The sequence below is a fragment of the Pseudoliparis swirei genome, chromosome 2 (genome assembly GCF_029220125.1).
Source record: "Pseudoliparis swirei isolate HS2019 ecotype Mariana Trench chromosome 2, NWPU_hadal_v1, whole genome shotgun sequence".
In the NCBI taxonomy this organism is placed as follows: Eukaryota; Metazoa; Chordata; class Actinopteri; order Perciformes; family Liparidae; genus Pseudoliparis; species Pseudoliparis swirei.
The window spans coordinates 20,407,462-20,421,211 of NC_079389.1; the positions used below are offsets into that span (position 1 = coordinate 20,407,462).

The window sequence follows — 13,750 nt, forward strand, 5'->3', positions numbered from 1 at the left end:
ATCGTCAAACATGTCACGGCCCAGTGAAAGTAGTGGATCCTCCCTTTCCCATGCACCCGGGTTGCCCTCTTTTGTGTGTGTGTGTGTGTGTTTGTGTGTGTGTGAGAGAAAGACTACCGGCAGAAGGTACCACATATTTTCAATATCGGAAGTTAACTTCTCTTATCCAACAACAAAACACAAGATACAAAACATTGCTTTGTTTTCTAGACGTATACTGGATCAGCTGTTGACAGAGGGGATCGCCGAGCTATGTCTTGCCGTCTGTACGAAGGAAAGGAACAAGCTTCATCCTACTGGAAGTACAGGATCGCTCCATCAGATCATCTAATACAACAGGTGCTCAACTTCCTGGAAAAGCAGGTAGTTGAAATTGGAATTTTGTTTGTATTTGGTTTCATAACACATGTAAAAAACAGGGATCTATTCCCATTGTCATTGGATAATAGCAAAACTAACATTACTGGAATTTCATATAACATGCAACGTATTTTTGTCAGATGGATCAACCGTTTGAGCTGGCAGTGGATGTTGGTTGCGGCTCAGGTCAGGGCACACTGCTGCTGGCCAAATATTTTGCCTCCGTGGTGGGAACAGATGTTAGTCCTGCGCAGCTGGAAATGGCTACGCAGCACACCCAAGAGCCGAACATCACTTACAGGTGAGCATGGACCAAATCGTCTTTTCCTATGATAATATTTTACAAAGGAAATACAACCTGTGTCACAAATTCGACAATGTATCTTTGCCAAAATTCCTGGCATAAGAATATTTTGAACTAGAACGGGCACTCGGTAGAGCGCATACCTTCGCATATCACAAGATTGGACATTGAATTCTGAACATTTTGGCATTAGTTGCATGTCAATTGGATAGAAACTGACCGTGCTATGGTAAAAAGAAGATGTTGACCTTTTCATGACCTTGACCTTGACCTTGACCTTTGACCCGATCGATCCCAAAATCTAATCAAATGGTCCCCGGATAATAACCAACCATCCCTCCAAATTTCATGTGATTCGGTTTAATACTTTTTGACTTACGCGAATAACACGCACGCACGCATACAAATACACGTCGATCAAAACATTACCTTCCGCATTTTCAATGCGAAGGTAATAATGTTCAAATCAAGAACAACAACAACAACAAAATCAACGTTTCATCATTAATTGCAGCTCTGAAAATCTGGCCGGCTACTCCATTGGATCTTGGCCAAAGCCAGAACAATGTGACCCTTGTCTGGTGAAAGCCGGTCATGCATTAAGGCCCAGACAATGGAATAAATTTACTGCCAGCACAGACAGGGAAATACAGTGTGGCATGTCACACAAGGTTGGTGGGTACAGCAAAGTAAACAATCTATTTCAGTGCTTTACATCTTGTTCCTGGGAGTTGTACTGCTGCCACACACACATGTTCACGGGGTGGAGTCGATCCTTTGTGCAGATTATAACTATAACGGGCACTCGGTAGAGCGCATACCTTCGCTATCACAAGATTGGGCATTGAATTATGAAAATGTTGGCATTAGTTGCATGCCAGTTGGATAGAAATTGACCGTGCTATGGTAAAAAGAAGATTTTGACCTATCCTTGACCTTGACCTTTGACCCGATCGATCCCAAAATCGAATCAAATGGTCCCCGGATAATAACCAATCATCTCACCAAATTTCATGCGATTCAAGAAGATTTTGACATTTTCATGACCTTGACATTGACCTTTGACCCGATCGATCCCAAAATCTAATCAAATGCTCTCCGGATAATAACCAATCATCCCACCAAATTTCATGCGATTCGGTTTAAAACTTTTTTGTTATGCGAGTAACACGCATTCAAATAAATAAATAAATACACGGCGATCAAAACATAACCTTCCGCATTTACAATGCAAAGGTAATAAGAAGGCAGCAACAGTAAACACAGTCAACACAATTAAATATGTGAAGACTTGCAAATAAATCAAAATACAGTTAACGATTAGACCAAACCCTGATTGTGCAATTCTACATTGAATGTGACTTGGAGACGGTGTGTAGGATTTTTGCGTTTTCCTGCAGTGAGAAACTGATTCTCCCTTTGCTCACATCTCCCTTTCCAAAATGGAAGTGATGCGAGTGCAAATGGGGCTCAAGTCATCTGCCCCGCTCAGGGCCTTCCTCTGAGGCTCCTCCTGTGTCGTAGGGATCCTGGGGTTTCAAAAGAAAATTGAAATATGAATAAATATCATAGAGAAATGTAATGATAAAATATAATTTCTAAGAATTTGTCAAGTTTCTTTCTCAAATTACAGGTACATTTTCTAAAATTAAAATGATTTACTTCATATTTACTTATTTCTTGACTTATTTTACTCAAGAAATAAGTAAATATGAAGTAAATAATTTTAAGATTACATTGTGTCAAATATAGAAAATGTACCTTTAATTTGAAAAAGAAACTTGACAAATTCTTAGAAATGATATTTTATCATTACATTTCTTTATGATATCTATCTTCTTTTACAATGAAATGTTTAAATGCTAATTTGTACTTTATAATATAAAACACGCTCAACAGCAGCGACTATAGCCAGTTAGCTCCTGTTAGCTCAGCCAGCTAGCACAGACACAGAACCAGCTGTCCCTTTTTAATTACGTAGCTTAGCAAGGCGACCAACACAGCTATCTAATTAGTGAGGCGTGGTTGTGGGCCCATAACATTACTCTCCACTAAAGTGCCGAGGGTTTTTAACTACAGACACTAACATGTGCTGCTTAATGCAGAGTTACCTCTGCAAGATGTGAAGACTTAGCTGCTGGCTGTTAATACCCCGAAACTTTCATTAAAAGCCGAGCCTCGTCCCTTTCACACGCCGGGAGTGGCTGCAAGTTTATAAGAAATGTATGCAGTTGTCATGAAAGTCACCATTCACGATAACCGTACTTGGTGAATTTGAGTGACAGGTCGATGCCGTCTCATTTCTTTATTTTTATTTTTTACAGAAATCCCGAGCGCCAAAGTATTATTTGTTCCGAATAACCAGCATTATAAGATATATGAAGAAATGTAGGGATTCCCTACCTTATAAGCGGTCATAAAGTCCTTGATTATAGTTTTCGTCCGTAGGTCCACTGCTAAAAAAAAGTATCCACATTTTGGACCACGTGGAGTCCACTGTCAAAGAAATACCAATCCTCAACTGACACGCACAACATGTTTTCTTTTCCCTGCACCAAGTTGTTAGCCTTGCTTATGTTTGTAAAATATACTATATTAATAGAGTGTCCCCACATTGCATTATTTATAGTGCTGTGAAAAATAACGCGTTAATTCAGTTAATCCAATTACAGGTTTAACTAGTTGGTTTTTTTAAACGCATTTAACGCATGCGCAGAATGAGCTTCCAATCCGTCTGTTGTTGGTCGTCGGGACGAAAAAAAAGTCACTTGCAAAATGAGCTTCCAATACACCACTTCAACCTGAACTCTGTCCGCTCTCATGCAGACGGTCTGTTCATCGGTAATGATCCTTCCGCAGGTTCACCTCCGGAAACCTTGTTACGACTTTTACTTCCTGTAGATCAGGGTCTCAACACGTCGATCGCGACCTGCCAGTCGATCGCGGCGTAGTGTTGGTAGATCGCATAACATTAAAGAGATTGGCCCGCCCCCTGACATGTTCTCTAGAGCACGTCTTTGTTCTTTTATTAAACTAAACGTCTGTTGTTGATCGTATCTCCACAGCAGCATGTCATCTCTGTCTCTACGCGTTGCGTTAACACTTATCGATCTCCGTCTCGCGCCACAGAGCTCCGTCGGCGCATCGGGACCGAGCAAAAGAAGTCACTTGTCAATCTGTCCACCTTTAGATTGTATCATGGTGGAGTTAATGGTTGACAAACAAGAGAAAATGCTCTGTTTAACCCTCCTGTTACCTTTACATTTACTAACAGATTTTACCCTCGGGTCAATTTGACCCCAGCAATTAAAACCTCCAGAAAATTATTAGAATTAATATTGCTTCCCAAGTTTAAGTGTGAGGTACTTTATGTTTGTTTGTTGACTACCTAAATAGCCCTTTAAATAAATAAAAAAGTTGATATTTCTCATATGTTTGACACAGTGAAAAACAGCCTGGGGTCAAATTGACCCCAAAGAACACCGACATTAAACATTGAATGGGGTCAAATTGACCCGAAAGGTAACAGGAGGGTTAAACATTCTGTTTAGGATGAAGATGTATTAATGTTCCATATGGAAGAAAACTGCTAAATAACTGCTGAGTTGCAGCACCATTGTATAGAAGAATGTATAAATGTATATATCCGTCTTTTGTCATAAATCTCTATGTTCTCACAAAATATACCGAGAATATCGGTAATATGTGATTAATCATGATTAATCCACAAAAACCTGTGATTAATCCGATTAAAAATTTTAATCGTTTCACAGCCCTAATTATTTAGTCTTTTACCCCTTTTCATTTTCAGGTGTGACAAATAGGACCATCACAGACTGACAGGAGGGCATTAAAAATGATTTTTTTTTTTAAAGGTCTTGGATTGGTGCCATAAATGGAGCTTTATTAGCTGATTTTACATTACATTACTTTACATTACATGTCATTTAGCGGACGCTTTTATTCAAAGCGACTTACAATAAGTGCATCAACCTAGAGTACAAACTCAGAACAACAAGAATACAGAAAGTAACATTTCCTCAACATAGTCAAACTACAAAAGTACCATAATCAGAGCTATTTAAGTGCCACTGAAGTGCTAATCTGTGTTTTAATCCAGGTATAGTCGGAAAAGATGTAGCCATAGATCAAATGATTGTTTTGTAACTGATATGTCATTTGATACACAAGTTTTGTTGGATAGGAACTAAAAGCCCACGTGTCCCAAAAAGATCAGTGATTGAAGCAAATAAAAATCCGGGGATATTTACTGCAGTTTGAATCCAGGCTGTCTGGAAACTAATTGTAATTTTTTTTGGACAATTCAAGAGCTGGAAGCCTCCCTCGTTTCACTCCGTGACTCAGCCCTCGCGTTCTATCTTTAGACGGTGCGTGGCCGAAGACCTGCCGTTCGCCGACGGCTCGGCGGACTTGGTGACGGCCATGTCGGCCTTCCACTGGTTCGACCGACCTCGCTTTCTCCAGGAGGCCCACAGAATCCTGAAGCCCCGTGGCTGCTTGGCTCTGCTCAACTACACCATGGACATGCGGCTCAGCTCTCCCGACCGCTGCTCGGACTCACTCAACCGAGTCTGCAACCAGGTGCTCGCGGAAATATTCACCCGAGAGAAGTTATTGCGAATGTGTGCACGCATCTGTGTTTGTGATTGAAGCACAGCCCTAATAATCTGCCCCCGAGTGCTGCCATTATTGATTTTATTATTTAAACCTGTTTTTCCTACTGTGACACGGCTTCTGCATTTGCATTTTACTGTATGAAAAAAAACACCAGATATTATATTTTTATACACTACCGTTCAAAAGTTTGGGGTCACTTAGAAATGTCTTTATTTTTCAAAGAATAGCAATGTTTTTTCAATAAAGATAACATTAATCAAAAATACACTCTCTACATTGTTAATGTGGTAAATGACTATTCTAGGTGGAAGTGTCTGGTTTCTAATGAAATATCTCCATAGGTGTATAGAGGCCCATTTCCATCAACTATCACTCCAGTGTTCTAATGGTACATTGTGTTTGCTAATCACCTTAGAAGACTAATGTCTGATTAGAAAACCCGTGCAATTATGTTAGCACAGCTGAAAACAGTTATGCTGGTGATTTAAGCTATACAACTGGCCTTCCTTTGAGCTTGAAGTTTGAAGAACAAAATTAATACTTCAAATATTAATCATTATTTCTAACCTTGTCAATGTCTTGACTATATTTTCTATTCAATTTTCAATTCATTTGATAAATAAAAGTGAGTTTTCATGGAAGACACGAAATTGTCTGGATGACCCCAAACTTTTGAACGGTAGTGTACATTTAATAGAAACATAACAGTACACTGTGTTATTGTAGGAGAAAACACAGAGACAAAAGCATATTTATAGCATTATTTTACCTCTGCTGGGGTTTGGCACCAGCATCCTTCTTCACCTCATTTTCTTTGACATGTCTTCTTTCAGACCTGTGGGAAGAAAACATCAAAGATACACATTAAGCTCTTTTATTTAAATACTTTGTTTGTTTGCGTCTGTAGATTTATCTTATTTACATTAGATGATGCATCATTGGCATATGTAGCGGTGCGTGGCCAGGGCCAAACAGATGATGAAAGACAATAACCACCCCGGCCACAAACTGTTCACCCTTCTACCGTCAGGCAGGCGATACCGCAGTATCAAGTGCCGCACAAACAGACTGAGGGACAGCTTCTTCAGTCAGGCCATCAGGCTGCTGAACAAGGACTGAGACCCTCATTAACACTACACACCAGAACATATTCTGTGAATATCTATGGCCATGGTGTATATTTTATTACATTGTTTATATATATATATATATTGTATGTATATACATATATATATATATATAGTCTCAAAAAAAGTGTATATTTTATTACATTGTTTTATATATATATATTGCCATGATGTATATTCTATTACATTGTTTTATATATATATTGTTAATACTTTCTTCTTTTTTTTGTGTGGATATTGTATAGTTTATTCTCATTCTTATTCTTTTTTTAGTCTGCTACTGCTGTCGGGTGTTTTGCACATAAGAATTTCACGAACCGATTATACTTGTATAAAAGGGGATGTGACAATAAAAACTTGAAAACTTGAAAACTAGACAGAATATCTCACAAAACTTGTTGGACCAAAAAAAGTGATTCTCTTAATATTAGTAATTTAGTGGGGAAGCATCTTCTAGTTTTTTCACCCATCTGTAGATTCTTCAAAATGTATGTAATCTTACAAAACATTTCTGGAAAGGTATTTTCCTCAAAATCTCAAATCTGCACTTCAGTTACATTTCTCTTCACCAAACTTCCCAGTTGGAAAGGATTGTTGGAAGTAATCAACACGTTTAATGATCACCATTCAACTCGTTGATTACTTTGATGAGGACAATTCTTTTTTTTCTTTTTCATCTAATATACTTTTCGCCCTTCTTCAGATGAAAATGAACAACAGTGACATCTGGTGGAGGTTTTTAGTACATGAATAGCTTTGGTGAGGGGCACAGTTATTTTAGGAGCAGTCAAATGCAATGTGGATTATGAGTTTGTCTCAGACACCATTAAAATATTTATGGTGTCAGAAGTGTCTGATATATGTGTGTGTGTGTGTGTGATGCCATTATTATTACATGACTCCCTGTCTCTTGGTTTCACCAGTTCTATGCAGCCCTGCATCCTTACCGCAGTGCCAAGCTCGGTCCCAGCTCTATTGAGTTTTACCGCGAGGCCCATGGATCCATCCCTTACCCTGACAAGGAGTGGTGAGAGCATGTTTTTGTTTGTTTGTTCAATTTCAGCAAATTCCATTTTTGGTTTGAAAAAAAATAAAAAATAGAAATGTAAGTGAGTGTTTGATATGTGCTTGAATGTCCAGTAGGTAAACACACCCTGACTGTGTTGTTGCATGTGTTCCAGGCACGAGTGTGTGTGGGTGGAAAGGCCCATGCCTCTGTCCAGTTACATGGGGTTGGTGGAGTCCTTCTCCAGCTATCAGGCGCTGCTGAAGGAGGACCCGCAGAAAGCCACGGCACTCTCTCAAGACGTGTGTCAAAGGTGAAACGCACAATGGTAGCATCCGTGCAGTGCACACATGCGTGCATATCACACACACCTCATGCTTTGTAAAAATTATTATAAGTATTTTAATGCCGACGTGTGAATTATTTTAATTTATCTTCATTACTGGATCAATATCTCTTTTATTGGATCACTATCACTGTTATTGGATCAATATAACTGTAAAAAAGTAATTAAAAGTAAAAAAGTAATTAAAAGTAAAAAAGGAATGAAAAAGTAAAAAAGGAATCAAAGTAAAAAAATAATGAAAAAGTAAAAAAGTAATAAAGGTACAAAAGTAAGACAAAAAAGTACAAACGTAATAAACAGTATACAAGTCATAAAAAAGTACAAAAGCAATTAAAAGTTTTTACATTTAAAAAAAAGTAATAAAAACGTACAAAAGTAATGAAAAAGTAAAAAAGTAATAAAAAGTAAAAAAGTAATACAAAAATAATAAAGTAATAAAATGAAGGGGAAAAAAAGTAATAAAGTAGCGAGGTTCATTCTAAACTACTATAAGAACAAATACAGGAACTGAACAAGTAATTTAGTTGCTGCCTCTGGTCAGGTCACAGTCAGGAGAAAAGACGGAAAGACGATAGAGCGTGAGATCTGGCACATGTGCAAAGGGTTGTCCCCAATTAAACACATTTATTTTGCGTTGATATGCACCATCTAACCTAAATAAATCTAATAAATGAAAGTATTCCTACATTTTGTGTTACACCCATTAAATATAAATATCTTAATTTTTGTAATTGATTTAATTAATTATAAATGTGTCACCTCTAAAAAGGGCTTGGATCGTTTTTTTGAGTGTATACGTTCTGGAGCAAACACACTTTCAACAGATGACAAAAGATATGTTATTACATATCATCTGTAAAAACTGGCACATTGGAGAGAAAGGTGACTGTATACCCTCTGACTGAATGATTACACGCTGTCTCCCCAGGTTGATGTCCATCATGAGGGTGACCTCTGTGGAGACGGAGGTGGTGGTGGCTGTGAAGTATTTTTACCTCCTGGCCTGCAAACCGCAGGAAGCCTGACGTTTCGACAAAGTCCTGGAGAACCTTGCACTACCACCCAGTCTTTTGTCAACTTGTTCTGCGCTAAGGTTTTCTCTTCTTAAGTATTTCTCAATACAAGACGAGTTAGCTTGTTAGATGTTTGCTACTGGTGTAAATGCTGTTTTGTTTTATTTGACATGTTTTTACTTCCATGAGAGTAGACAACATCTAACTCTCAGCTTTCTGAAAATATTGCTTTTGATTTACACAAAGGTAAGTTGTCCAGATGATCAACTGTTTCTATATAACAAAACAAGTTTTCACTTTAACATTGAGTGTTTTTCTAAAGTACACAGAACATCATTGAGTGATGCCTTCTCATGCATTAGCTACACTTGAATATTGTAAATGATCTACTTAGTGTGTAATTGGTCAATTGCAATGGCTCAGTGTGAACAATGTTTAGTAGAGTAGTATTTGAAAGGTTGTACCACTAGAGGGAGCCATGTGTTTAATAGTGATGATTGGCAGTCTTCTTATATAGATATATATGTATAAACGTATCCACTCAGTACCCGGTGTTACGGATTAACAGGCTACCCTGTTAACTGGCGACTTCAGCCGAATACGTCCGTTGTTGTCGTGGTTACGACGGCCGTTAGAAAAATAGGATAGAGAACACGTATAGAGCGTATTCACGTGACGTCAGCATTTCAATCGCGCCATCTTGGGGTCCACTTATTAAATGTCAGAAGAAGTTGACCTGGCTATCGTGTCCGCTGTTTGATTATGCGAGAGCCCAGCGACCTCATGTCCTTCTGCATTAGGGGAGAGCGGGGTAATGTGATACACTTTTTACATTTGCTCCCCTCTAGGCGAGCTTAAATGATATATCAGTAAAACGTACACATTTTCCATTAATTCAGGATGTTACCTAGCAATGTACGTTATCAGAATGTCTTTTGGACAAAGGGCAGTGAAAATATGATTGTTTCAAAAAAAGTGGTCTTGTGTCTCACTTTACCCCAGCTTAGGGGTAAAGTGAGACAGACCTGAGAAATCAAGGGGGTAAAGTGATCCACTTACTTTTTCCATTTTAAAACTACCATAACAACACATGTTGTAATAGTTACAATCCTGACGGCTAGATTGACAACTACACATTCCAAAACTAATATCGGACTAGTAATAGAATCATGGAGATTAAGATCAATTAAGCACATTTATTTAAACACTTGAAAGTAACTCCGAACAAAATCCTATAGCTACAACAAAATATAATGCAAAATGTTTTAATTAACAATCAAATGACAGATAGAACCAGTTAGATTAGAACTCATATGCCAGTTCACGGCAATCAACTGGAGCAAGGCCATGGAACTGGTCAGCTAGTTGTTTCAAGTGTTTGATCCTCCTCCATCTCATCTGTAAATATTCTCTTTGCCTCAGCTACTGCACCCCAGGATACTGATTTTACTTCCCCTTTCTATTTTTCTTTATAAATCTTTCGAGGGTTGTCTTGTCAATATTTCTATCCCTTCCAGCTTTTCTTAAGGACTTACACTACCGTTCAAAAGTTTGGGGTCATCCAGACAATTTCGTGTCTTCCATGAAAAATCACTTTTATTTATAAATTCAATTCAATTCAATTCAGTTTATTTGTATAGCCCAATTTCACAAATTACAAATTTGTCTCGGAGTGCTTTACAATCTGTACACATAGACATCCCTGCCCCAAAACCTCACATCGGACCAGGAAAAACTCCCAAATAACCCTTCAGGGGAAAAAAGGAAGAAACCTGGAGGAGAGCAACAGAGGAGGACCCCTCTCCTAGGATGGACAGATGCAATAGATGTAATGTGTACAGAAGGACAGATTTAGAGTTAAAATACATTCAATGAATATGACAGAGTGTATGAATAGTTCATAGTAGGCATATTCCACGATGGAGACCTCCACGATCCATCAGGCAGATGGCGGTGGGAGGAGGAGGGCGGAGTCTCAACAGTGGGCGGAGTCTCAACAGGACAGTGGCGTAGTCATGAGCAGGAATTACGACCCAGACGATCCATCAGGCAGATAGGATCTATGCCGTCTCATAGGGTCCGATGACCCCATGAGACGTAAAGTCAAAAGGACTTCCGGGGAGAAAGCAGAGTTAGTAACGTGTGATTGAGAGATGAAAATTCATCCTTAAGGAGAGAAAAGAGGAGATAGGTACTCAGTGCATCCTAAAACATCCCCCGGCAGCTATAAGCCTATAGCAGCATATCAAGGGGCTGGACCAGGGCAAATCTGATTCAGCCCTAACTATAAGCTCTGTCAAAGAGGAAGGTCTTAAGTCTACTCTTAAACGAGGTGACTGTGTCTGCCTCCCGGACTGAAATTGGAAGCTGGTTCCATAAAAGAGGAGCTTGATAACTAAAGGCTCTGGCTCCCATTCTACTTTTTAAGACTCTAGGAACTACAAGTAGTCCCGCATTTAGTGGGCGTAGCTCTCTAGTGGGGCAATATGGTACGACAAGCTCCTTAAGATATGATGGAGCATCACCAATCAAGGCTTTGTAGGTTAAGAGAAGAATTTTAAAAGTGATTCTTGATTTTACTGGGAGCCAGTGCAGAGCAGCTAGTGCAGGAGTGATGTGATCTCTTTTCTTAGTTTTAGTGAGAACACGAGCTGCAGCATTCTGGATCAACTGGAGGGACCTAAGAGATTTATTAGAGCAGCCTGCTAATAAGGAGTTGCAGTAATCCAGTCTCGAAGTAACGAACGCGTGAACCAATTTTTCTGCATCTTTTTGAGACAAGATGTGCCTGATTTTTGAAATATTACGTAGATGAAAGAATGCAGTCCTTGAGATTTGCTTTACGTGGGAGTTAAAGGACAAGTCCCGATCAAAGATAACGCCAAGATTCTTTACAGTGGAATGAATTGAACATTTCATAGAACATATAGTCAAGACATTGACAAGGTTAGAAATAATGATTAATATTTGAAGTAGTAAGGAAAGCCAGTTGTATAGCTTATATCACCAGCATAACTGTTTTCAGCTGTGCTAACATAATGTCACAAGGGTTTTCTAATCAGACATTAGTCTTCTAAGGCGATTAGCAAACACAATGTACCATTAGAACACTGGAGTGATCGTTGATGGAAATGGGCCTCTATACACCTATGGAGACATTTCATTAGAAACCAGACGTTTCCACCTAGAATAGTCATTTACCACATTAACAATGTATAGAGGGTATTTATGATTAATGTTATCTTTATTGAAATAAGTGCTTTTCTTTGAAAAATAAAGACATTTCTAAGTGACCCCAAACTTTTGAACGGTAGTGTATATCCTTGCATGACCTCAGCGGCTGCACTCTCCATCTCTGCAAGGGGTGTTTGGCCCCATGTTGTCTTCCTGGTGTAGTTTCTTGGCATGATGGCTTTTCTACAATGTTTATGATATTACAAATACAACATAATTAATGTAATATTACACTCAAATATCTTTAAGACTAAACTTAACTTGGGGTAAACTGTCTCACTTTACCCCATAACATTTGTCTCACTTTACCCCACAGCCACTATTTTAGAAAAAACAACATATCTTAGCCATTCAGGCTAATCTTCAGCTCGCATCAATCACATGGTTGTATATGTTAGAGGTTCATCGACATGTATGATATATGGTTTTCTACCTAAATCAATTTGTTTTGACACAAAAGTTGATTTAGTTCACAGCAGGAAAATTTACTTTTACATGCAAAAAACTAATTTTTGTGAAAAAACATACTTAACACAGCACCAGCACCACTTCTTTTTCATGGCAAGGGGGGAATGGGAGGGGCTTGAAAACATAATTCTCACATTACCACAAATGGGTTCCTTTGCCTAGATACAGGGCAGGGCTCCAGACTAACTTTTTTTACTAGGAGCACAGTGGCCCCTAACTTAAAATTTTAGGGGCGCAAGCAGAAAATTTAGGGGCGCACACTATAAATCGACTTGCAAAGTTTTCCCATCATTTTTACTGTATTACTGATAAATAATTTGACAATATACAATCTTATGCCTGTTTGCCTTCATGAACTGCAAAACATTCACAACAGAGAACTCTTCAGAAGTTACTGTATTGAGTTTTAACATATTTTAAGAGAAAACATACCTTGAGCATGTGCATGTTGCACTTCGATGTGGCCAATCAAAACATGTATTGGTTTCTAGAGATGCACCGATGAGGTTTTTGGTGCCGATCACCGATCACCGAAATCAGTATCTTCCGATCCGATAATACCGATCACGGTGTTGATTGAAGCATTCTATTTGTGTAGCATTATTGCTATGAGGACTATGAGGAAATACATATATAAAGCAACTCAAACATTAAATAAATTACCGATTTCTTTAAACATTTAGGACTTTTACTTTGAAAAATGTCCTAATTGATACATTAAAATTGTTTGATTGCTATTGTAGGGGATTTCAGATATGTATGGAACACATCTGCATTATTCATTTCCTGTAACTCTTGGGGAAATCTATATACAGGACTTTTCTTAACATACAAAAGTCTGACTTTTATTTTTATAAACTCTTCCTTGGTACAGTAAAAATGTTTTAATGTTAGCATAATTTAAGCTAAATCTCAGAAAAGATCTATAAAGATACAAAATCAGTTAATTGTTTACTTTTATATGTTCGTGTATGATTTGTCGACATCTTATTTGGACAAACGGATGTTGTTTCACGTGGTTCTTTCCGCTAACTTTGCAAAACCGGATGTTGTCACTTAAATCCTTCCGCTAACTTTATCAAAACCCTCGCGCGCTCCCGATCGAATGAGTTTACCGTGAGCATCAGTCTATAGGGGCAGACATGTGAGAGTCGGCTGAGTCGACCCAGAGATTCAACTCGGGGGACGGGGACGCCGCTCGGTGGTGAGGATCCCCTCGTGGACCTCTCACTCTGCGGCCCTCGCCCTCGTTGC

General features: G+C 38.6%; 1 protein-coding gene across 1 annotated transcript; it reads left to right on the plus strand.

Annotated features, from left to right (window-relative positions):
- The first annotated feature begins 55 nt into the window (after window positions 1-55).
- On the plus strand, window positions 56-9,535 carry zgc:162780 (uncharacterized protein LOC555377 homolog). Its single transcript, XM_056430616.1, has 6 exons — window positions 56-363; window positions 501-661; window positions 5,050-5,266; window positions 7,353-7,456; window positions 7,611-7,748; window positions 8,710-9,535. Exons 1-6 carry the CDS (start codon window positions 253-255, stop codon window positions 8,804-8,806), a joined length of 828 nt encoding a protein of 275 aa, XP_056286591.1. The 5' UTR covers window positions 56-252; the 3' UTR covers window positions 8,807-9,535.
- The last annotated feature ends 4,215 nt before the right edge of the window (window positions 9,536-13,750 follow it).